This window comes from Trichosurus vulpecula, chromosome 7, assembly GCF_011100635.1.
Source record: "Trichosurus vulpecula isolate mTriVul1 chromosome 7, mTriVul1.pri, whole genome shotgun sequence".
Taxonomy (NCBI): domain Eukaryota; kingdom Metazoa; phylum Chordata; class Mammalia; order Diprotodontia; family Phalangeridae; genus Trichosurus; species Trichosurus vulpecula.
In genome coordinates this window covers 81,494,893-81,521,043 of record NC_050579.1, presented here as the reverse complement: position 1 = coordinate 81,521,043, position 26,151 = coordinate 81,494,893, and the positions used below count along the sequence as shown (strand labels likewise).

The 26,151-nt window shown below is 38.7% G+C and overlaps 1 protein-coding gene across 1 annotated transcript; it reads right to left on the bottom strand.

The window, feature by feature from the left end:
• Positions 1–11,878: 11,878 nt before the first annotated feature.
• PSMB1 (proteasome 20S subunit beta 1) lies at positions 11,879–24,903 on the bottom strand. The gene is made up of 6 exons (XM_036767569.1): positions 24,698–24,903; positions 19,396–19,503; positions 17,972–18,053; positions 15,091–15,220; positions 12,575–12,681; positions 11,879–12,178 (listed from the first exon to the last, which is right to left on the bottom strand). The coding sequence occupies exons 1-6, from the start codon at positions 24,817–24,819 to the stop codon at positions 11,993–11,995; spliced, it is 735 nt and encodes a 244-aa protein (XP_036623464.1). The 5' UTR covers positions 24,820–24,903; the 3' UTR covers positions 11,879–11,992.
• Between the last annotated feature and the right edge of the window lie 1,248 nt (positions 24,904–26,151).

Sequence of the window (26,151 nt, the reverse complement as noted above, 5' to 3'; positions counted from 1 at the left end):
AGGAGTTTAATAAGTTCTCGATTCATTAACTGAGCAAAATTCCTGTGGGCACCATAAAGGATTCAGAAGATGAGATGGCTCCTCCCCTTTCTCGTTTGTTGAAAAACTATCAGTCTTTCAAATATAATATTCAATTCTATATTGTCTTACATACTTTATAAGTATTAATCCTCTCCTCCAACTAGACTAAAGTTCCTTGAAGACAAAAACAATTTAATCCACTCAGCAACAGTATATTAAGTACGTACTATGTGCAGAGTGTGCAGAACTCAAGTTTTTCTTTTTTCTTGAAGGTTTACCTCATCTACAACCTTCCCCCACAGCCCCATGCATTACTCATTTCATATTTCTCTAGTGCATTTATCTGGGTCTTATACAGACTAAAAGCTCCATGAGGGCAGGAACTGAGTCTTTTCTAAATTTTGAATCACTCCTAGCCTCTGCACACAGTAAGTGCTTAATAGGTGCTTACTGAAATGAATTGAATTGTTTTTGTCTTTTTTTTTTTTTTTGCTTCCTTGTAGGTTTTTTGTTCTCTGCTGTACTTGTTACTTTGTACTTTTTTCTACCCTTCCTCCCTTCCCTCCCACCCCAAGGCTACAATTAAGCACAGATAGATTTAGATATTGATATATACATGCATGTACACATACATCCACATACATACAAAAATGTATACATGTATAAACATATACTTTTCCTAAGAGTCTACACCTAACCTTTGTTTTTTATGTCTCTGCATATCTCTTTTTTCTTATCTCTCCTAACTCCTCTACTTTACTTCTAGCTGCTACCTTGCCCTCCTATTTCTTAACCTACTCCCCATCCAGCGATCCCTTCCTTATCCTCCCATTCACCTAAATCTAAACACAATTCTGTACACCCCTTTGACCTATTCCCTCGCCCTCCCCTCTAAAGATCCCTTCCTTATTCTCCCAAGAATCCTTCTCTTATCGCCCCATTCCCGTTGATCTAAACACCCTTCTATATCCCCCTTTTAACCTATTCCCTCACACTCCCCTCTTAAGATCCCTCCTTTACCCTCTCCCTATCCCCATAGAGTTGTGTTTCTTTCTAAATTTAGAAGACTTTTATACTCTTCTAGATGTATTGTTCCCTCTTGAACCCATTCCCGATGAAAGCAGTTTTCCAGAACAGCCTCCTCCCTCAGCTAATTCTTCCATATTGATTCTTCCTCTCTCACCTCATTTATATAAGATAGTCTTTCAGCTGTTCTTGAGTGGTTTTACTTTTTGAAGTTATATCATACTCATGTCTACCCAAATCTTTCTTACAAGCTACCTAATTACTAATAACAATTTTAGATTTAGGTTTTACATTTTACATACATAAAAGGTTAACACTTTATCCTTATTGATTCCCTTGTAATTGGTCATTGGTTATGTACCTTAAATTTCTCTTGGTTCTTTTATGTCAAATCTTCTATTGAGTTCGGGGCTGTTGGTTTGTTTTTGTTTGTTTGTTTGTTTGTTTGTTTTACAAAGTCCTGAAAGTCTGACAATTCATTAAATGTCCATTTTTTTTTTCATTCAGAATTATGCTTAGCTTTGCTGGGTATGATGTTTTCAGCCAGAAGCCCAGTTCTTTAGCTCTTCGACATGTAGTGTTCTAAGACCTGTGATCTTTTAGTGTCACCACTGCTAGGTCTTGTGTGATTCTCATTGTGGTACTGCCATATATAAATTTTTTTGTTGTTGCTCATAGTATTTCATCCTTGAGCTGGGGATTTCAAAATTTGATTGTGATATTCCTGTGGGTTTTCCTGGTAGGATCTCTTTCAGGGGGTGCTAGGTGGATTTTTCTACTTTCTACTTTTTCTACTTTCCCCTCTTGTTCTAATGCTTCACTACAGTTCAGTTTTCTTTAATTATTTCTTGTATTATTGTATCAAGATTCTTTTTGTGATCATAGCTTTCAGGTAGTCCAATTATTCTTATGTTTTCTCTTCTTGATTTGTTCTCTGCATCAGTTGTTTTTCTTATGAGATGTTTCACATTCTCTTCTATTTTTTTTCATTCTTCATATTTTCATTTCTTGATCTCTTATAACTTCACTGGCTGCCCTTTGCCCAATTCTGATTTTCAATGAGTCATTTTCTTCCTTAAGATTCTGGATCTCCTTTTTAAATTTGTTGACTTTCTTTTCATAACTGTAGTGTTTTCTTAGATTATTCTTATTTTTCTTTTTAGTTTTTCCTCAATCTCTCTCATTTGATTTTTAAAGTCTTTTTTAAGTTCTTCAATGGATTATTTTGGGGCAGGTGATCATTTGACTTTACTCTTTGGGGTAGAAAAGGATTTCTTTGCTTCACTATCCTCCTCTGAAGATGAACCCAGTCTTTTCTATTCCCATAATAGCTCTCTATGGTTGGATTTTCTCCTTTGCCTATGCATTTTTTGTAGTAATAGCTTAATTTTTGTAATCACCTTTAGACCTGGGGTATGGGTGATGGTGCCTCTGGTCTCAGATCCTCTTCAGTTCTCCCCTCTGACTGAACTCAAACCAAGACCTCCAACCTCCTGTAAGTGCCCACAGTGGTGTGTGCTGGTTCCTTCTCATCCCTGAAGCTCTCCAAAACACAGCTGGGTCTGGCGTTCCTTGTCAGCAGAGGTTCCCTAGACCTTCCCCAGGTCAGAGGCCCAACACCCCTCACTGTCAAAAGTTCCTGTGCCTGGGGCCAAGGCAGCCTCCCAATCCAGCTAATCCCAGAGCTGGCTGCTTGTTGTTTAAGTGGTCCCTAGCATGGAGGTGTTTACTCTTCAGAGGGGCTAAATCTCCTCCTGAAATTTTTCTTCAGATCATCTCAGATTGTCCGAGGAGGACCCTGGTTCTGCCCCTATACCTTGTTTGTACATGGTTGTTTTTGTGTTATCTCCCCCATTAAAATTGAAAGCAGGGACTGCTTTTGCCTTTCTTTGTATAAAACCCCAGCACTTAGCACTTGGTAAACACTTAATAAATTCTTGTCGACTGACTAGAAGACATGAGCTTTGAAGGATGCATCCAACAGGCTTTGGATTTGGGCAGGCACAAAAGGGTAGGTGACAATCTAGGAAGGGAAGCAACATGATCAAAGGTAGGAGTGAGCATAACCTGTCTTGAGTAGAGGGTGGATAATGAGAAGTAGTGGAAAATAAAAATGTTGGCCAAGTAGATGAAGTCATATTTTGGTGGAACTAGAAAGCCAGAAAGCAGTTTGGTCCTGATTTGGTGGAACCATTGAAGAGTTGGGGGGTTGAAGGGAGGAGAGTATGTTTTATCAATCCTTTTTTTTTACGCCTATTATCTCCCACCCATCTACCTCCAGACAGAACCTGACCTTACAACAAACAAAAACAGTTCAGCAAAACATTTGTATATACATCTGTGTATATAATAGCCTATGACAACAGCCCCCCACTTCTCTACCATGGAGAGATTCTTCATTTGCTCCTCTCCTGGAGCTACACTGGTTTTTCCATGACACAACTTCCTTTTAGTGATCTTTTCATTTACATTGCTGTGTAGATTATTCTCTTGGTTCTATTTATTTTTCCATTGGATCTTTTTGGACAAGAAATGTACATGATGAGAACTGTTTTGGGAAAGTAATTTGGGGGTGTAAGGCAGGAAGATTAGAGTGTGGTTACTTGGGTATCAGGAGGCAGCTACATAAATAATATAGAAAAAGGTGATGGAAATCTAGAATTCAACTGGTGGCAAAGGAAATGAAAAAAAAAAATGGAAAGGAAAGGAACTTTGCCCCAAGGCCAAAGACAATGTTTGCAGCTTTAAATAGAATGTCTAAGAGGCTACTAGACGTTGGTAGTGGCTAGAGCACTGGATCTAGAGTCAGGAAGACCTGAGTTCGAATCCAGCCTCACATACCTACTAGCTGTGTGACCCTGGGCAAGTGACTTAACCTCAGCCTGCCTCAGTTTCCTATCTATAAAATGGGGGTCATAATAACATCTACCTCCCATGTTGTAAGGATAAAATAAGGTAATATTTATCAGGTACTTTACAAACCTTCAAATACTATGTAAATGACAGTCTCTTTCAACTAAGTGATTTGTGTTTCTCTGAAAGGAAAAAAAGTAAGTTGGCCCTTTCAACCCAGACTTTCTCTGTTCTTCCTTTGGTGCTTTTTACATGCATGCTGCTTTCTTAGCAACAGTTGACTCAAACAAGTACCTTCAAGGGATATGAGGGATAACAGTGGCACCTGGTGGCCACAAAGGATTTTTTGTCTCTGCTCAGGTTTGTCTAGGCTACTCCATGTCTTAGAGAAACTGCTTCTCAAAACAACTCCAGCAGAAAGACTGAAAACAAATGCAGAGGTACCTTCCCTCTGAGGATTATCTCCAGTTTATCCCCTATATCACTTGTTTGTACTGAGTTGTTTGAATATTGTGTCTTCTATTAAACTATGAGTTTGTTGAGAACAAGGAGTGTCTTTGCCTTTTCTTGCATCCCCAGTGCTTAGAGGAACATGGTAAGTGCTTCATAAATGTTTATATGACTGACTGTCATATAATTCCCAAAAAACACTTTAAGTGTCTCCCGCCTTTTAAAAAAACAAATCAATATTGTGATGGAATCCTATTGTGCTATAAGAAATGAGGAGCAGGATACTCTCAGAAAAACCTGGAAAGACTTACATGAACTGATGCAAAGTGAAATGAGCAGAACCAGGAGAACATTGTACACAGTAACAGCAATATTGTATTATGATCTTGTGAATAACTTAGCTGTTCTCAGCAATACAATGATCCAAGACAATCCTGAAGGACTTATGATGAAAGATACTGTCCATTTCCAGAGAAAAAACTGGTGGAGCCTGAATGCAGATCAAAGATACTTTTTCTTTATTTTTCTTGAGGTTTCTGTCTGTGTTTTCTTTTACAGCATAACTTACATGGAAATTTTTTTTGCGTGACTACACATGTATAGCCTATGTCAGATTACTCACCTCAATGAGGGACAAGAAGAGGGAGGGAGAGGTTTTGGAACCCAAATTTTGCAAAAAGAATGTTAAAATTGTTTTAATGTAATTGGGAAAAATAAAATATTAATTTTTTTAAAAATAAAAATGACATTTAAAAAATAAAATTAAAAAATCAGTAATTACTTAGGATGGAAGGAACCTTAAAGGCCATCTAGTCCAATAATATTTGCAAAGCACTTAGATAGAATAGATACAATAGGAAAAGAATTTTGACTACAGTTTTTGTACCCTTTCTTATATAATTTATTGTGTTTATCAATAGGTGTTTATGTATAGAAATATACACGTCTACATAGAGATATGAATGCCTCTATATGTGTATACATATATGTAAACATTATAGACATCTATATGTATTATCTATGTCTACCAATCAAAAGGACTCATATTTTTGATATTGCAATGGTGGGTGACTTCTATGGTCGATTTTAAATACTTATAGAAAGAAACTTTAAATGTAAATACTTTAAATATTTAAATAAATTTAAATAAAAATTAAATTTAAATTTAAATACTTATAGAAATACAAATAAAACACTAGTGTTCTACATAAGCTCAATAAGGAGCCCATGAGATAATTTCAGTGCTATTACATTTTCCCTCCCACCCTGACTTCAGAACCAGAAAACCTGTATTTTGAGTCCCAGCTCTTATTAGCTAGGTGTCTGCGGGCAAGTCAATGAACCTTTCTGAGCCCATTTTCTGAACTGTCAAATACTATTTGAATTACCTATCTCACGAGGTTGGTATAAAGGGCAGTGCTTTGTAAACCCCAGGATATTATAACAGAGCACAGGCTCTGATGTTAAAAGACTTAGTTTCAAATCTTACCTCTGATGCCTACTATCTTTGCCTTTGGACCAGTCTCCCTGGGCTTCAGTTTCTTCAGCTCTAAAATAAGGAGGTTGGACTAGGTGGCCTCTTAGCTTTCCTCCAACTCTACATCTGTGACCTTCAAGTGCTATATAAAGAGGAACTGGTATTATTTTTACTATTACTCCAAAATATTGGATATGAATTTATATAAAAAAAAAAGGTCCATAATTTTCCTCCCCACCATGCTATTATCCCTGAACTAATTTCATACCAGTAGATCTCTCCAGACCATTATTTATTAATTTTTGTCAGTATATTTCCAATCCCCAAAATGTTCCATGACTAAATTAGTTTGGAAAGTGCTGGCTTACATTGATGTCAACTGTCATATAAAAAGGTCAATTTAAATAGATTTAGGTGAAAATCCAGTACAACTCTATCTACATATGAACACAAGTTGATAAAATACTTGCTCTTATATAACTTTTTGGCTGTATTGTGGAATGTTCTAGTATATGAATGTAACAAAATAAGAAATGCTAAATGTGAAGAATTCAAAGAAGCAAGGGAAGATCCTTAGAAACTGATGCAGAATGAAGCAAATAGAACCAGAATGATATAAATAATAATTATAAATAAAAACTACCAAACAGCAGCCTAAATCTGATTAATTGTAATAGCCAACCTTAGCCTCAGAAAACATGTTTACCTCTTCTCAATAAAGAAAGGAGTGACTACAGATGTCAAGTATTTCATTACCTTTCAGACATGGTCACTGTGTTGACTGATTTTACTTAACTGTTGTCTCTGTCACAAGGAAGAGCTCAATATTCAAGGGTGGGATACATCAAGAAATGAATGTGATGTAAGAACAATTAATTTTTTTAAATGTTTAATATAAATAATTGAACAGACATTCCTTACCTGCAGTTGAGCTACACCAATATTATATGGATAGCGATACTACTGAAATTTATTTACAAAGCTAGCACTTAACCAAACTACTGTAGCACACAATGTCAATGGAAGGATGAGAGCCAAAAAAAAGCTTACAGAAAGCTACCAGTGAGGGACATAAGTAAGGAAACCCATATGCACAGGGTAATTTCCAACTCTGGATTAGATGTTGGTCTAGATGTCTATGGTCCCTTTATGGAACAATGGGCCCCATTGATCAACCACTAGTTAGGATCCCTTCCCTTCTGAGCCTCTCTGCTCTCCTTCGGGGCAAAACTAATTTTCTGCTATTCTCAGGATACTGAAGCAATGTCAAGTTCCTTTAGCTAACCACAACCTCAAACTTGGGATCTGCGAGATTCCAAGGTTAGCTTCCTTAGCTAGACATTAAATCATATGACATGCTTTCAGTAAAAACCAGTACCCTTTAAGCCTGGGATCTGCAAAGTTATTCAGATCTGCTTTCTGTAGGTTTTGAGCAATTTTCCCCTCCCAAGCAAGACAGAGCAAGAAAAGACAATGTAAGCAAACTGGGTTTGGGGATTTGGGGTGGGAGAGGATTCCCCTCTCTCAAGCTGTAAACAGCAGTAAAGAATAATGCTACTTTTCCCTAACCAGCTCTCCATATAGCACAGAATGCTTTCTCCTATCAGCCCCCATCATCAAAGTTTTCCTCCAATCAGGTCATCTCCTTGCATCAAATGCAAAGCCTGTTTGCAGTTCTTTGATCTGTTTTTATCAGCTACTCAGCTCTAATGGCTTCTCAATTCCTTTAGTTTCTGTCTTCTGACGTCTGGGCTTCTATGAACAGCTTTACTCATCAGTTTCTCTGTGTCTTCTCTAGCTGGCTTCTCAAATGGCTTCAGACCTAATTTTTAATGCTTCAGATCAGGGCATCCTCATTGCACAAGTGGTTCATTATGTAGAAATGTATGTAAATATAAGTTAAGGGCTTTTTGTCTATGTAAGCTTTACCCTCTCATATAGTTCTGCAAGTTAAACCTTTTTAACGCGAGGCCTCTTTTTTACAAGGATCAAGAATACAGCAACGAAGCTATATTCACAATACATTCTATTTAATATACAAACATTTCTGTCTTGATTTGAAGTCTCCTATATAGGATATGCTTCTGACAGTTACATATGTAATGAGGGAAGTGATGCAATCCCCCACATGGAAGATGTGGAATGGAAATACCTTGGTCCCAGATTTTGAGTACGTATAGACATTCTGTAACTGGTTCTAATCTACTTACCATGTGGTGAAAGGGGTTTTTTTGACAGGCTATGGATACAGAAGTGAGATGTATTCAAAAGACACTAGTCAGGAAGGCAGCCTAGCCCTTGCTTTGCTTGGTCTCTTATCTGCCTAGCCACCATTTGGGTGAGGGAAATAATAGTACAAAAGGAGAAACCCTGGGCCATTTCCATCTGAGAACTACTGTTCTTTGCATTTCATCTTTGCTGTATTAGATGAAGGAGACTGGAGATGGCTATAACATTGTGAGCTTTGAAAGGTCAGACACCAGAAACTGGAGACCACATCAAGATTTTCCAGAAGCCAGCCAGTGAAGAGTGAGGACCTAAACAATTTCTTGACCCAGCCTGGCAGCATCAAAGATGTAAACTCATCCAACCATTAGTGATGCCACATTTGGGAGTTAACCTGGTGGAGTAAATGCTACATAGAAACAGCACTGAGTTTGAGCCCACCCTTCCCAGAGACTGAAGTGGTGTAGGATAGCGTGCCCATGGGTGTTAAGGGAAAATGTTACTTCTGTTATTGCTGTATCATTTGCACCCAATCTCTCTTTGTAAAAGCTAATAGACATTAATTGTTTATCTGGAACTGGGACTTTAATTACTGCTAGTTAACAGTGAGATCAAAGCAGAGCTCCAGCTGGTAGCTCCAGCTATCTCCTGCATTAGATAAAGATACTATCAACCCCTTAGGCACCCCTGTAACCCTAAGGGGAAGATGTAGCTAGCCTTCCTCTGGGAGAGTATAGGCCCATCATCAGTATACATAGGTATGATCAAAACTCACAAGTGACCTATCCACTCATTTGGGCTTTAACTTTGTCCTGTGATAGACAGACACAAACTACAGTCCAGTGCAATGGAAGAACTGTTAGATGTGATTGCTGAGAATACCGTCCATGATATATGTGTGTGTGTGTGTGTGTGTGTGTGTGTGTGTGTGTGTGTGTGTGTGTGTGCACGCACGCACTCAAAAATCTCCACCAGGCCCCTCTTGCTTCTGGGATAAAATACGAATTCCTCTTTTTGGTATTTAAAACTCTTCATAACCCAGCCCCAACATACATTTCCAGGATTTTTGCACATTCTAAATCACGCTCCAAACTGCAGCTAACCTGGCCATCTTGCTGTTCCCCATACAGGCCATCCCTCATACAGTCCCTTTTCATTTCACCTCATGGAACCCCTGGCCTCCTTCAAGGCTCAGCTCAGAGGCTACCTCCTACAGGAATGCTATCCTGACTCCCCTAGTGGCTAATGTGCTTCCCTCCAGTAATTACTTCGAATTGACTTTGTACAGATTTTGTACTTTATGTTCTGTGTCTGTGCTGTTTTCTCTCTGCTAAATATAATAAGTCCATTGAGGTAAGAGACTGTTTTTTTATTTTTGTATTCTCAGAACCTAGGACCATGCCTAGCATATAACAGCTATTTAATAAATGCTTCCTGAATGAATGACCAAACTCATTTCCATTTTTTTGACAAAGGTACTAGATTCATAAGTCAATGAAAGAGCACTGCATTTGGAGTCAAAGGACCTGAGTTCAAATTCCGCCGTCACTTACTCTCACCTATGTGACCTTGACTAAGTTGTTTAACCCCCCTGAGACTCAATTTTCTACATTAAATTAGGAGAGTGTACTAGATGGCTTCTAAGGCCCATTCCAGCTAGGAGGCAGCTGCTGGTCCTAGAGTCAGCAAGACCTAAATTCAAATCAGACCTCTGACATTTGTTAGCTGTTTGACCCTAGGCAAGTCACTTAACCGCTGTTAGCCTCAGTTTCCTCAACTACAAAGTGGGGATAATAATAGCACCTATCTCCCAGGGTGGTTGTGAGGATCAGATGAGATAATATTATTTGTAAAGTGGTTAGCAGTGCCTGGCATATGCTAAGTGCTAGCACATCCTACAACCCACTCACAATGAGAACACACTTGTCATCCTGCGGAGTTCCAGCCTCAACCTATCCCTCTACTCTTGGGGTACTGGGGAGTCCCCAGAGTCAAATGCCTCAGGATCCAGCCACGAGGGTGAACAATGACAGTCACTGGAACCTTTAATCTCTATCCTCTCATAATCCTTAACCCAGTCTACATAGATGGACAGAGTGTATTGAGTTGCAGCTTGTCGGGTGAAGCATCCTGCTACGATTTTTATAGGACTAGAATGAGTTCCAGTGACTACTGGAAATAATATCAGGGATGGAATAGTTATAAACAAAACAAACTTCCCGATCCTCAAGGGAGGCTTAGAAGGGATGGAGAGAAAGGAAAGATGTACAAGGTGTTCTAGACCGTCTCATACAACTGGAGAATGGCTGGACAAACTGAGGCATATGAAAATTATTGCACCATAAGAAATGACAAACAACATGACTTCAGAGAATAGGATAATATGAACTGACTCACAGCAAAGGGAGCAGAACTGGAAAAACAATTTATACAAGGATAATAGTATTTTTGAAAGACAAAAACTCTAATCAAAGTATTTGTCTCCAGAGGACCAGTAACGAAACATGTTATCCACCACCTGACAGAGAAGTGATGGACAGAAGAGGCAGACACATGTATTTTGGACATGGCCACTGTGCTGATTCATTTTGCTCAACTACACTCATTTGTTTGGTAGTTCAAGTGAGAAGTGAGTTTAACTAGGGCTGGCTGTAGCCATGTGAATGGAGAGAAGGTGACAAAGAGGAGACACCATAGTGGTGGTACTAACAACTAATATCCACAAGCACATTCTACTGCATCACACTACCTCTAGAGAGGCAAAGATCAGCCCTCACACCTTATCAATGAGAGGTCTGGGATCAGAAAACAGCTGACTGGCTAGCAATTTCTATGAACATCCAACAATCAAAGCGAGACCAGACCAAAAAAGTATGGGGCATGTTTAGTGGGAATTCTTTTTGGGTATGGGCTGATGATGAGTCCTTCCAACTCGAAAGTTCTATGAATAGCTATGAGGAATTGAGGATAACTCTGAAATTGCCTACCTGAGCGTATGAAAGAAAGGGGAAGCTTCAGACTTGTCCTTCATGAAGGCGATATTATGGGTCACTAATCCAAACTCCCTATCTGCAGATCTTCATCAAGTAGAAACTGGAAGAAATATCTGAAATATTGTAAAGGGGAATTCTGGTTCAAGTATGGATTGCATTAGATGACCTCTTAAATACCTTTCTACTACGAAACTGTGATGCATCTACCTAGGACGACTTAAAAGCAGTCTTACATAAAGGCAGGAGGGACTAAATGTGCTTTTAAGAACCCCTAAGATCAACCTCCAAGTGCAAAAATCACTATGAAAGAATGGAAAGTAAAAATGAAAGACCTCCTATTTCCAAGTCAATCTTGCCCAGAGAGAGCTGTAGGTCACAGAAGAGAAGGCCAGAAGGATTAAATATGTACATAATCCAAGCTGCAAAAGTCCCTCCTAACCCCAAAATGACACAAGTTTCTTCCGGCTCCATTTCTCCACAGGAGGTATCTTGTACAAGGCTTTTCCAGGAGATGAACAAGGACACTACTAGTATTTTTCTATACAACGTCCTTTGTAGTATAAAAGAGCCCTCCACCCCCACGCCCCAACAAGGGCATCTATGATGTACTTCAGTGTTGGTGCTGATAGAACCTGAAACAGACCTCAGAGCAAAAGAAGTTACAAGCCGAGATTCAAGCCCAGTCAAGAAGAATTGGGACTGCCAGTTCAGCAGTAAACAGAATGTATTGTGAGGTTGTTGATTTCTACCTGATCCTGTGTTTCTTTCAATAAACCTCTATCTAGTCCAGGAAATCTCTTGTGTCACTCAAAGTGCAAACCATAGGACCAAGCATTTTCCAACAACATTTTAATAAGACAAATTAGTCATACAATGTTACAAGTAGACTAAATCTTGCAAAAACTGAGATCATATTTTCAAATGATTAAGGGTAATAGCGTACAAATCAATCCTTCCTTAATGGAACGGTCTCCTCTTTAATGCCATCTTTCGTAACAATGCAAATCTTAAGTGCGTCCCCGGTGTATACATCTCTCTCAGCTGCAGAAATAAAGACATCCTTCACTAGCTGCATGGCCCTTTCCAAGGACAGAGGAAGATGCTCCACATTCTGCATGTTCTTAAAACCAACCTAATGGGGAAAAAGAAAACAACTAGGTGACTAGTGCATGTTGTAGGAAAAAAGGCTTTTAAAAACATTTAGTCTAAGACCCTAATGGTTTTAAAAGTATAATTTCTATCACATATGAAGAAAAGTGAACACATTTTGATAAACTTTTGAACAATTCTCTCTGCTGCCAAAAGAAAGTCTTTTCAAACATAGCCATAGCATTTCCCCAAGGTGATCGTTAAGTGTTCACTGAATGAAAAGGTAAATGAAACTAAACCAAATTCACAAAGTAGCAAGGTATTTTAATTTCTCAAGTCTTCCAAATGAACTGGGAAAACTATATTACAAATACGGCATGAAATAAAAGGAAATTATTTCTTTCTGGACAGGATAAAAAACTGCATACATTTTCATTACCTGATTGTCAAGCAGAGGCTGAAGCATAGCACTTGCGGATCCTCCAGCCTTGAAAGAGTCTCTCTGATAAGATCCTACAGGATCAAAACTGTACACAGCTCCTTTCCCTTAAAAAAAAAAAAGTTTTCAGTGATTTCACACTAGAAAAGCATTAAAAACTGGAAGACAATCTGCTCTTGTTTAAATGTTGACTATCGTTTGATTCAAAGGCTTAGGATATCTTGTAACAGTTACAGTATTTTTAAACTACAGTCGGAATATCTAGAACTTTTTACAAAAATTCTAGTCATTATTGCATAATACCATCTTCTCAGAAAATCCCAAAGGTTCTTTTTAGTGGAAGCATCAACAAGATAGACCAGAGTTTCTGGGCTATTCTTCTTCAGTGTCCTCTGTTACCTATTCCTTCCAAGTCAAAGCCAATTTAGGTATTGAGAAAACTGGCCCATCCACTTAGATTCTGTGTTCAGGATTTCCAATTTAATTGGACTTTTTTTGGTGCGACTAATTAACACCTTCACACATACCATATAGGTGCTTTTTCTCAGAAAAAAACAGCATATGAACCAGGAATTGAAACAAGCCTTTAAATAAGTTAATAATTTTTACATTGCAAAAACATGTATTTCCCATATTCCAAATTCTTTCGGCTGTATTAAATTAGAACCCCTCATCTTTTCATTAATTCTTGAAATTGGTTTGGATAGTGCTAATCAATCTCTCTATTCTTCTCAAACTTCAAAAAGGCTTAATCTGGTTACCAATCAGAAACTGTCTCTTGGAAGATACAATACCTGGTTCTATCAGTTGTACTGAGTATACTAGAGAAAATAATGCTCAACATTTTTATACCTCAAATGCCAAATTCTTATTCCAACGTCTCTATTCCAGACTCCACAGCACAACTATGAAGAGTAATTATAAATATTTCGAAAGCAAGAAATTATGTAGTACTAAAGGCATTACTATAAAGCAATTACTCATTGGTTATGATAAACATAACAATGTATTCATCTATACAGATACTGTTTCCTTCAAATTAATTACCTTATTCCCAATATGCTACTATTAACATTGATTATAAGGGGGAGAGTAAAAGGAGAGAAACAAAGGATAAAACCAAACAATTTATGTCTGGACTGGGTAAAGAAAGAGCAAAGGGGCAGGATGAGACCACCTCAATCAGGGGCTACTAGGCCTGATCCCACTCTCTTTCATCACCTTCTTCTTTGTAAAAGGAGGAGGGGCCAAAGAGAGGAAATATGATAATAGGGTACAGTGGAGAGGAAAACACATTTAACAATCTAACCTATCACAATATGAAATGGGTAAAAAGCAAAGGAGAACAGTGAAATGGATTTGAAAGCAGAATCAATGCCATTTACAAGAAGCAACTTTAAAACAATTCATGAAATGAAAATGAGAAGCTAGAAGAGAATCTGTTATGCTTCCAAGTGAAACCAAAAATGAGGAGTCATAATCAAGATCTCAGTCAAAGCAACAGTAAAAACAGACTCGGTTAAAAAATTGCCATTGCTGAAGACATTTTCTGGAATGAACTTTTGGAAATGCTTTCATTCAGAAGCTATAATAGCCTCTTCTTGAATATTCTCAATGGTGACACATCTGCATTCTTTGAGGGTAGACTGATTATCGGCAAAAGCTACAAGTTATAAAAATACAGAATCTGAGAAACAGAAAGGACCTTAGTAATCATCTAAGTCCACTTTTAGATGAGGAATCCAAAGCCCACTGAAGTTAAGTACCTTCCATTGAGCAGCTAAGCTGAAACTAGACCACTTCATCTAGAGCTGTATCTTCTAGTTCACATCTGTGCTGAATCCTATTTCTAGTGTTTTTTTAAAGCATAACTAAGAAAGTTTTAAGACTGATTTTCATATCCAGGAAACTGGCTTCAAAGGAAATTTAAAATATATTAATTTAGCCAAAGATTTAAAAGGCACTTTCTTCCCAATATCTTGTAAGTAGGGCAAATATTATGCCCATTTTACAGATGAGGAAATCAAAGTTCAGCCAGGTGAAGTGCCCTGCTTGAGACAACACACTTGGTAAACATCCAGCCTGATATTCAAAAGTCTCCCAACTACAAAGATGGACTCCAAGATCCCTCATACCAACAATGACTTGAAAAATTCCAAAAGTGTTTCAAGGTCAATGGCAGTAATACTAAAATAAGAATATAGCATGCCAAGAGGATGATTTGGAAAGATAACATTCAGGAAAATTCTGAGATGATTACTTAAAATATTTCATTACTTTACAGTCTTATATAGAGTAGCTATTTCTACCATCTCTAACTATATAATTCAAGCCAACTTAAATCTAACTTCTCAGAGCCTGCTTTCTGAAATCTGAGGGCAAAATGCTTTCTATCTAATTTACTGCATAAGAGGAGATTGAGAATAATAATATTGCTACTCATTTTTAGTAATATACAGCTGAAGAAATGAGAAATGCCATTCACTCTCTCTTATTCTTCAGAAAGAAATTCTAACCTTCTTCATCAAGTCCACCAATGATGTTATAAACATAGTAAGGAAAGAAACGTCTTGAATAGAGGATCGTAGACAACATCGCTGCAATTGCTCCTGTTGTCATGGCCTTATTATTGGAATGCTTGTACATCTGCAATTATTTAGGAAAACAAAAATAAACATTATTATACAAGATAACTCTGACAGGCAAATACATTATCATTATTAGATAAAGTAAGAGAATTAACATATGCTATAATTAAGGCTACCAGACTTCTTTTATAAAGATATTTTTAAAATGCTTTATTTCTAGTATCTTATAGTAGAACAGTTCAGTTTTGCATGCCTATATTTTCTAAGACACACACACACTTTTTTTTTTATTTTCTAGACCACAGACTTCCATTTCAGCACATCAGCATGCAGAGAAGAACTCATACAGCATTAGATGACCTAGAATATCATAAATCTAGGGTCATGGTACTCTGCATATAAGACCATTTCTAGCTCACAGTCACATACATCAACCATTTGGTGGAACAAGGGAAATGGAGGTTCACAAGGCATTCCTTTATTCTAGATAAATCTAGAATAGTCCATGGTAGCAGCCTTGGCACTTAGCCTTGGAAAACAGAACTACAGAAAATACAGTCATTATGTTGATTCCCAGTTCCAGTTTTGTAACACTCCAGGGTTACCATTTATTATCTGAAGAGGTGTCAAAATTCTCCGGAATATTCCAAAACTGATTTTAGTTCAACTTAAACTATTTTTAAAATATGCTTAATATCTATTTTTAAAGAGATGTGAATTTATATAAAATCGAACAATAATAGTGTGACAGATACCAAAAATTTGGGAATCACTACTAAAATACACATATTAATAAAAATACTTTTTCAAGATTAAAGGTTTTGAAATGAAAAATCCTTTTCACAACTTTTCATTTCAAAAACATGTCTTATAATTTATAAATTCAACAAGTACTCTCAAAACTATGATGGACAGACTTCTGGCAACGGAGATGAGTTAAGAGGTAGTATCTAAACCTAACTTCCCTCCAGCATTACACAATGGCCAAAAAAAAAAAAAAAAAAAAGAATGAAAATTGAGCACAAAACAACAAAGAGGGAATAGGAAGCAGTGGCTCAAAAGAAAAACCTTACCAAAAAAAAAGACTTCTTTTTAAAAAATTAAACAACCAAAAAGAGGCTCTAAAAATGAATAAATACAATGGAGAAAAAGAAAACAATTAAAAAAACCCTAGCTAGGAAGAAAAATTCTGCACCAGTAACTATAAAAATGAATATTTGTTAAATGCTTTACTATATGCAAAGCATTCTAAGTGCTGTGGTAAGTTATGATTAAGACCCTCCCCCCAAAAAAAATGATCAAGAAACAGGAGCAAAAAGCCCCACAATGTTTTAGAGGACCCGTAATAAAAAATTTTTTTAAGGACAGAAATTAAAATTACCTAACAAATCAAAAAGAAAAACAAAACATCCAATAACCTGAAACCACAGAGAATCATTTAAAAACAATAGTCTCTGTAAAAGAGAAAGGCAGATCTGGACCTCAAAAATGCAGAGAGGAAAAAAAACTAATAGCTATGACACTACTCTACTTACAATTGTGATGGCAAATGTCATGTCGTATAAAACCACACAAAGCAAATGGAGCTAACCTCTAATATCTCAAAGCACCTACACTAAATGCACGAGTATTGCCTAGTTTTGCTAAACTGCTCTTTTTTCCTCTTTTTATTCTTCATTCCATAACAAAGTTCAATCTCTGGGCAGGGAAGGAAATTGTTATATAATAGTAAATAAAGTAAGAAAAAGATAGCTATAAAACTTTTTTTTAAAAAAACTGTAAAGTAACCATCCTGCCTCCCCCCTCAAGCAAAACAAACAAAAAGTTTTAAATAGTAATAATCATCTACATCAGCAGCCTTTTTCATTAAACTAGATTTGTAGCTTCTTAAAAAATAATAAATTATCAAAAGCTGAGCCTATGTAGCTATATGTTGTCTTAAGTAGACAAAAGATGGCACTTTAATACTGTTTTGGATATTTGTATTACAAAGGAAAACACAGAATTTGGTATACGGTTTGGATAATAAATACCAAAGGATTACATTAAATCCTTTTCCTGCAGTTAAATTTTGTTGCCCCAAATATTACTTGAAATAAGACTAATACACCAGCCAAGTAGGAGATAATTCCGGTTAACAACGGCCAGAACCAACCCTGGGCAAAACTATCAAGTAAAGGAAATTTAACCTCTTTCCTTCCTCCTCAGAATGCCAAAACCCTGAAAACCATTCTTGTTCTCATCTGGCCTTTATCTAATTCTTGCTAATATTCTAACTCATAACTAAACTGTTAGCTGCTGTTAGGGTTAGGGTGTGACCCTCTTTCAGAATGCTACCTGGTCTACTTCATTCCAAAAACTCAGGACTTGAGCAAGCATTCTTCTCCAGGATACCCAACTAAGCTCCGATGTTCTAGCTGCCTCATACAGCAAAAGATTTTTTGGTAGAGGGAGGCCTGTTTTCTAAAGGAAACTACCAATTTCTCCCTCATAAAAACAAAAACTCAGTGTCTACCATGCCCTCTATACCCTCTCAGCATGCTACCTCTTAGAGACTACTGATACTACTTATTTGGTACAAAAATGTTTCCTAATAGTATTTCTTGTAATACATGAACTGTAGTCTAAATGGTATTGCTTTAGTGACACTGCATACAACGCATTTATCATGGCATGACATTTAGTGGGGAAAGGGATGTGAGGTCTCTATAATTTCACTTGATCTAGTGTTCAACGAGTAACAGTCTGTCAAGCTTTCAGGTTAACAGGGCGTGTGTTGAATCAGTGAGCCTTTATCAAGGACATCTACCTTTAATCTTGCTTCAATAATTTTAGTAAGTGTAAGGCAGTCTCCATGAAAACCACTGCATCCAATGACTGTTTTGTCTGTTCTGTAAAATACAAAGTCAAAAATAGTATTATTTGCACTGCAGGGAAGGAGGGAAGGACAGAGGGAGGAAAGGATAAAGGAGGGAAAGAAGGGAATGAGGGAGGAAGCAAGAATTCAGAAAATCAAGGGAAGATAAGAAAAAGAAGAGAGAGGTAAGGAGAGGTAGCCTGCATAGAAATGTTCTTTTTAAAATGTAAATACCTCCAGGAAGATTCGGGGCTCTCATCCACACCCTAATAACAAGTTAATCAGATTATTTTCTTCAATTCAATTAGTATTTATTAAGCCAGGAACTGTAACAGACCATGGGGATACAAGATAAAAAAAAAAAATCCCTGCCAACAAGGAGCTTACATTCTACTGGGAGGAAAAAAAAATACATACAAGAATAAATACAAATGGCATAATACAATTACATACAAATTAATTGGGGGAGGAGGAGCATGCCCAATGGGGAAATCAGTAACAACTTCTTGTAAGAGCTGGTATTTGAGATAATCCTTGAAGGATGCTATGGATTCCGAAAGGCAGAGCTAAAAAAGAGAGAATATTCCAGGTATGGTGGACAACCTGTGCTAAGGCATAGAATGTTATATATGGAGAACATCAAGTAGACCAGTTGGCCGAATCATAGAATGACTGAAGGAAGTAACATAATTATTGTAGAAGGATGGGTTAGAACCAAACTGTAAAGTGCTTTAAATGGCAAACAGAAGAGTTGATATGCTATCCTAGAGGCAACAGGAAGCTACTGGTTATGACATGGCTATCAGATTTGTGCCTGCTAAGATCTGACAGCTGATTCTAATTCTAAGTAGAATGTAATTTTAGAACATGAGGTGCTATAGGTGAAGGCAGAGTGCCAAATTGGAGTCCTAGGTCAACACAAGAGAACTAGGACTGGGAATGGAAGAGGACACCAAGACATAACAAAGGTGTACAAAGAAGATGTAGGAAGGGTAGCAAATGCCAATGGCTAGCCACCATTGCAAAGATAAGAGGATATTCTACACCTCTGTCCTCTTACACTGAATGTTCCCTTCTTTGAAGACTCTGAATTCAAGCTCTGGCTAGTTCAGTAACATTATGAATTAAACAGGCTTCTAGCCCTAACTTAGGAACCTATCATTTAAAATAGTTTCTATAGGGAGATAGGTTGCACATACCTCATAGGTAAGTTGTTGAGAGGAAAGTATTTTTAAAACTATATAAATATGAATAATTATTATTAACAGACTTTTTAAAAGATTTTTGGAACACATTAACTTGAACTTGTCTCCATTTTGCATATTATTAGCTCATCTTGATGAATACATGCTGTATCTCCTCGGAAATTTACTTACAGTTTATAACATTTGGGACTATCCCGAGTGTGAATTGAAAAACCTTCACTCAGTCGGGTATCAGAGGCAACAATGGAAAAATCTTCTCCAGCAATGGCCAAAACAGTTCTAGAAAAAAAAAAGAAGTTAAATCGATTAGGTTTCCCCAAGGCTCTGTCCTTTAGCCACTTTTCTCCCTCTCTGATCTTCAATTATTACCCCTATATAGATGATTCCCAAAACCATACTTGGGATTCCTCTAAGTCTCTGGCCCAAACTGCCAACTGTCTACCAAACTCCTTTACCATGGATATCCTGACAGCATCTCAAGCTCAGAAAAAAAAAACAAAATTTACCATAGGCTTAGGATACACATAAATCCACCTCTCCTCCAAACTCTCCTATTTTTCAGTCTCTACCCTAAGGCTCAAAATCTTGGAGTCATCTTTGACCGCCCCCTCTCCCTTACTTACTACTGTATACCAATCGGGTGATAATTGCAATGGTCCAGTTGTAAGAGCCTATACTAAGAGAATAGTCAAGTGGGGAGACAAGAGGAATGAAGGAATGGCCAAGTGAAAAAGAAAAAAGACTCCATGAGTGACTCCAGGTTGAAGAAGAGTGATGAAAGGAAAAGGCGGGTAGTAACAGAAGAGTTCTGAAATAAAAATTAGTTTTAACTATGTTGAATTTGGAATACTGAGGTGACAGCAGGACATCCAAGTGATGTCCAACAATCAGTGGGAGATAAAAGACTTATTATGTTTGAAAAAGAGGTCAGGGCTGAATATGTAGATTTGAAATTACAAAGGTAAAGACTGACTGTGTAAAGGTACTAAATGAAGCCATGAGAGATGAGCTTTAAAAGAAAGACAACAGATAAAACAGGAAAGATGGCAAATGAGCTGGGAGTTTTGAGATCAAATCAATGAATGATTTAGAAAGGCAGAAAGATTTCTGTTTGGAAGTGTGCACAGGGCTACACAGTTGAAAAGGAAAGTAATCACAATACTAGACCTAATCTGTGTGAATTGTAGATGAGAGTGGTCAGTTTCCAAGATCTCTCACACAAGTGCCAACAAAAGCAAAGGTTATACTTGAGGACAAAATACACTGATGGGGTACTTGGAAAACCCCAATAAATACACCCCTAGAAACAAAATTATCTTTGGTAGCATTAGAAAGGGCAGATTTGATAGCCTACATCAAAAAAGCTATCAGTTGTCTACTGTCTTATTTATAACAAAAAAGACATCTCTTATAGTGAGCCACTTTACATATCTAAGTTTACAATATTTATGAAGGTTTCAACTGGAGAACCTTGATCATAAGGGGCCATTTGAAACTTTTGTTCAAGAGACCTCATTTATTAAATTATGTAAATGAGATAGGTTTGTGTTTAGATTAATAACTGCTTTTTTCTGCATTTAGTCATTTCAGTTGCAATTGTCACTTTAAAAAAAAAAAGATTTATTCTAGTGTCAAAAGACCAATATATTAAATGGGAAGTTTACTTATTAAGTCTTCTGCAACTCATATGAGGGTTGGGAGGGCAATATAAGGTTAATAGGGTATAAGATCTTTGCCTCCCATTAATAGGCCTCATGTGGAGCCCATTAAGGGAAGCTTGCTTAGGGAAAGCTTGCTTGTAGGAAGGGCTTCCATACCTTCTGGTACTAAGCTAATTAGGCACTGAGTCATGAAGGTTGTGATGCCTTCTGACTCTGAGCCTATTAGCCAAAAGAGTATACATTCTGAGAGGTGAGCTTTTGCTTTGGGGGCTCACTTATGAGAAGGACCTTGTGATTCCCTGGTCAAGACTCTGAGTGGCCACATGTTCAGAGCTTCCCAACTGCTCAGAGGTAAAGCCTCTCTCCAGCCAGTTGTGTATGTGAAGTGTGTAGCAATATTGCTTTGATTCAGGCAGTAGAGCCCTGTCTGTGGGTCTTTATTTCTGTGCTTGTATTTTCCTGAAGTTCAGGGTGCTGACTTTTCCCTTGAACTGGTGAATGTAATTAAAGATTGTTGACCCTTTAAACAGCTATCTTTCCTGGTAAAGTAGATCTAAGAACCTGTGCTAGCAGCCAACCTGGGTGTGCCAGTGGTTGCCTTGGATGGGGGAAGGCGGGAGGAGGGGGGCAAAGTCCTATTTGTTCCTATTTGCCTATCACTATTCAAAGGCAATGGCTAAAACTAAGTCTATAATTAGGACAAAATAAATCTTACAATCTTTAATTTCCAGAAGTAGCTAATAGAGCATTGGGTCTAGAGTAAAGTAGATCTGAGTTCAATCCAGTTTCAAGTACTTACTAACTGTGTGATGCTGGGCATGTCATTTAACATCTGTTTTCCTCAGTTTTCTCAACTCTAAAATGGGGATAATACCTCAGAGTTATTCTGAGGAGCAAATGAAATATTTGTAAAAGATACTTAGCACAGGGCCTACTTAGCACAGTAGGAGTCAAATGCTTATTGCTTTCCCTCTCTACTTTTCTCTACAGGAAGGAACCTAATTATAATTCTCTTCCATGAAAGTAGCCTATTAGTGAAAGGCAACAAGCATTTGTTAAGGAGTTATTATTTGCCAAGCATTCTGCTTTGTTTTATTGCATAATAGTTTTCAATAAAGTATATCTAATGCTTATCCCCTTTTACAGTGTATGCGATCTTTGGACAAATGCCCAAGTATCAGGAACAATCAACACAGACCTAAAGTTCAGCCACAGAGTTGGATTTTGAGTTTTTAAACATCTCAGTCATATTAAAGTGTACCTCAGAACTCCTCACAATATAAGACTTGCAGTTACTTTGCAGAGTAAGCAAAGTGTAGGGCTATTACCAAGTCAGTTGGAGAGTTAGAGTATTCAGAGATGTGTCGTTGGCACAAGTTAGCATAACGTAATCATAAGGCTTAATTCAACACTCATGAACATAATAAAGAGAACAAAGAATGAGTAGAAAAGACCAACAACTGAATGCAGAGTGGGGTATTACCAAATTTAGGGAGCAGAAACAAAGCAGAGACAGAATAGCCCAAAAAGCAGAAAGGAAAACTGAACAGAGAAGTGTCACTGAAGCCAAGGATAGAGTTTTAAGGAAGAGATGACTAGCAGTATAGCCAATAAAACAGTGGCATGAAGGAGAAGACTGAGAAAATGTCATTGGATTTGGCAATTAAGCAATCATTAATAGCCTTCAAGAGCAGTAGTTATGAAAACCAAATTGTTAAAGTTGTTATATTTCAGACCATAAGAAATACACTGGAATCCCTTTATAATGCTGATATTAGGGAGCAGATCTATCAGTCATCATAAAGGATATCTAGAAACAGAGGAGTTTAGTGCAGTGATTCTCAAAAGTGTGATCCAACAACCCCTGGAGGATACCCAAGACCCTTTCAGGGAATCTGCCAACTCAAAACTACTTTCTTTAGACTGAGATGTTTGAGAGAGAGAGAGAGAGAGAGAGAGAGAGAATAACCCACATAAATAAAAAGGGGGTGGGGGAGGTAGTTTCCACAATTAAGAACATAAAGGAGTCCTGAAACCAAAAAGTTTTGAGAACTGTCAGCCTACTGGATAGAATATGCTAGATTTGGAGTCTCAAAGACCTTGGGTTCAAATTTCAACTCTGTGTGACCATGGGCAAGTCACTTAACCTCTTTCAGCCTCAGTTTCCTGCATCTGTAAAATGAGAAGTTTGAACTAGATGGCATCTAACATTCCTTCTAATTCTAAATCTATAATCCTATGACTATTTTATATATCATTTCAAATGTACAATTATTCAGGGGAGACATTCTGATCCCTAATATAATTAAGTCTACGTAGTAAGCTTTGGTATTGGGTTCAACTGTATCATGTTGCTACCAGAAAAAAAAATTAACTGCAGTTATGCAAAGGACAGAAAAATATATGCACACAGAAAAATCTTAGAGTTCTTTCAAAATCATAATGACCTAATTACACTCATTTTTTCTAATTGAAAAAAATATTTATCTGATGGTATATAAAATGAGAAAAATGTATACACAAAACTTGTTGGGATGGAAAACCTTAGCCACTACTTTATGTTTTATATTAACTGTATAAGCCCTAAGTGGAATATCAGAGTGGCAGTAGTGCTGCACTTGAGTCAGAAAACCTTCCTTCATATTTGGGCTCCCCTTATTAGACATGTGACCATAGTAGTACTGAGCAACTCTGCTCAGTTCCTGTATCCGTAACATGGGAATAGATCCTTGTAAGGCTCACAGAAATGGTGTGAATAAAGACTATATCAACCTTATGTTAACCAAATGTAAGTTGCAAATATGTGCATATGTACATAGACATATAACATAACATTTACCAGAGCTTGAGGCTGCGAATTGAAGTTACAGGGATTGTATTTAAGGGTAATACAATTAGTACTATAACTGGTAGTTTTAAAGAAAGAGGGACTTTGCATTTGTGAATTGATTAGTATAGGAATTCTCAGATGAAGAAACTCCCTCTACCAATGAAACTTATGGTCTTAAAAGTTCCCTAAAGCACGGGTGAAGTGATTAGCCCAGGGCCACACAGCTGATAGTCAGAGGCCGGTCCTTCTGACTTGAAGACTGGCTCTCCTTCCACTACGTCAGGCCGTCTCTCCTTTAAAGTGATGTGTAAAACTAGCATAGTATGCACTACAATAATTGAGTGGTCCTTTTCAGTTCTAAAATTCTATCATTCTTACAATTCTTTTAAAAGTACTGCCACCAACCCGGCCATACAATTTGACTATATTCTTTTCCTGTTGAAGTAGCACGTGTGAAATATTTTATAAAACATGCTGACTCATTCAACCAATCACATGTACCGGGGGGGGAGGGGCTCGCCAGTGAGAAGACTCCCCCCAACGCACAGTTGCAGACACTGGGAGTGGGGGATGGGGTTGGGGGGGTGAGGATGAAGATTCAAGGCAAAGCTTGAATCCAGGTCTCCCTGATTTCCAAGCCAACTTCCTATGCACCGTGCCACACTGCCTGTCACGGCAAAGCACCTCTGGAAGCTGGTTCTTTAGAGGGGGCAGGAGCAGAAAGAAGGCGCCACCGGCTTCTTTTCGGACAAAGCCTGGCAGGACCTTCTGCATACGAAAAGGGGTCAGAACATATCCAAGAGAGCCGACTGCCACAGAAGGAAGTTTAAGGCTGGCCTGGAGTCGCCGGGGAAGGGGGTCAGAGGCAGGCGCCCCGGGATCCGGGCGCCGAGAGCGAAACGAAAGTGGAAGCGGCGCCTGGTCCCCCGGTCGGCCTCCCCTGCAGAACGCGGCGGCGCTGCGAGGCCCGGCGAGCCCTTACCCTCCGTTGAAGACGTAGGGCGAGAAGCGGCGCTGCGTGGGGCCCGCTCTGCTGTGAGGCTCCAGCTCCCACTCCGTCCCGGGCCCCGGGTACATAGCGGCGAAGGGGGAAGCGGACAACATCCCGAGGTGGCGGCAACCAGAACTGCTCCTCCGGCTGCTGTCTCACGGACAGATGGCTGCCCCGCCGGAAGTTGGGTCACTTCCGGATCCCGCCCCCGCCCAGCTCCGCTTCCGGCAGAGCCGCTCTATCTCCTCTACACTCTATCGTCCGCTCCTACGGGCACGGCGCCCCCTGTGGTTCAGAACGGCTCAAGGGCTCCTTGCTCTCAGACCGGGCGCAGCCACTGGGTGTGGGAGGGGTGAGCGGGAGGGCGGAGGAAGGATCCGAAAAGACTTGCTGCTGTTGTCCTGGGCTCAAAACAAAAACAAAGGTGTTTGGCGTAACCTGTACTTATTAAACTCAAATTATGTAATAATACAGAACCGACCTCCGACTTCCGAGTCCTGCGTTCAAGTCCCGCCCTTGACAAATACAAACCCTGAGGCCTAAACTGAAGAACGGTCCTTAGAGAAAGGGAGCCCCGGGTTCAACTTCCACCTCTGCCGCCTACTGACCTCTCTTGACCCTGGCTGGGGAAGTCCCTTGAGCCTTGGATCTAGGAGCTCACCGGCCTGGGCAACTCCCGGATGAGCAAGCTCCCTCTACCAATGCAGATCGCACCTTCTTAGCAATCTCCAGGCCTGAAGCGTTACTCATTTTTTAGATGAAGACGTGACGTCCAGAGTGGCTTGCCCAGGGTCTCGCTGGTAAGGAACAGCAGGATTCGAACCCAGGCCCTCTGACTCCCTCTGTTAAAGTACCAGCTTTCAAAACCCAAAAGCTAGGGGCAGCTAGGGTGCCCAGTGAGTAGAGCACCGGCCCTGGAGTCAGGAGGACCTGAGTTCAAATGTGGCCTCAGACTTGTGGGACCTTGGGCAAATCACTTAACCTTAATTGCCCTGCTTTTCCCTCTTCAAAAAAAAAAAAAAACTTGAAAGCTTATGGAAAACAAAAAAAGCTAATGGAAGTGAATGTTGAAAATTAAAAATAAAGTGCCAGCTTGCATGAGGAGCCCGTGCTGAGGACCGGCCTGTTCCACCCACCCCAGCAATGGAATGACCTGGCAGTCAAGTCATTGTATTCTACAAGGGATGGCTATGTCAGGTCCAGAAGAGAACATGGGGAAAATGTTACTCTCTTCAGGGACTGAGCTGGGTGGGGTGGGAAGGGGTGAAGATGGTGCACTTTTGGTTTTGAAGGGGTTTGTGCTTTTGTTTCTCCTATACCTTCTTAATAAAAATACCCTGTTGTAAAAGCTAAAAAAAGTAAAGTGCCAGCTTTGCTCTTGGGTGGTTGGCTTAATTCCTTTGAGACTCAGTTTTCTCCTCTATAAAACTGGGGAGGGTGGAAAG

What these genes read in the sequence shown, in the direction of transcription:
- PSMB1 (XM_036767569.1), bottom strand. Translation starts at nt 24,819, where the DNA reads ATGTTGTCCGCTTCCCCCTTCGCCGCTATGTACCCGGGGCCCGGGACG. An exon ending in TGGTGGACTTGATGAAGAAG is followed by an intron (nt 12,682 to 15,090) that starts GTTAGAATTTCT and finishes TTTTTTTTTAAG; the next exon opens with GGAAAGGAGCTGTGTACAGT. An exon ending in AGCCTCTGCTTGACAATCAG is followed by an intron (nt 12,179 to 12,574) that starts GTAATGAAAATG and finishes TTTCCCCATTAG; the next exon opens with GTTGGTTTTAAGAACATGCA.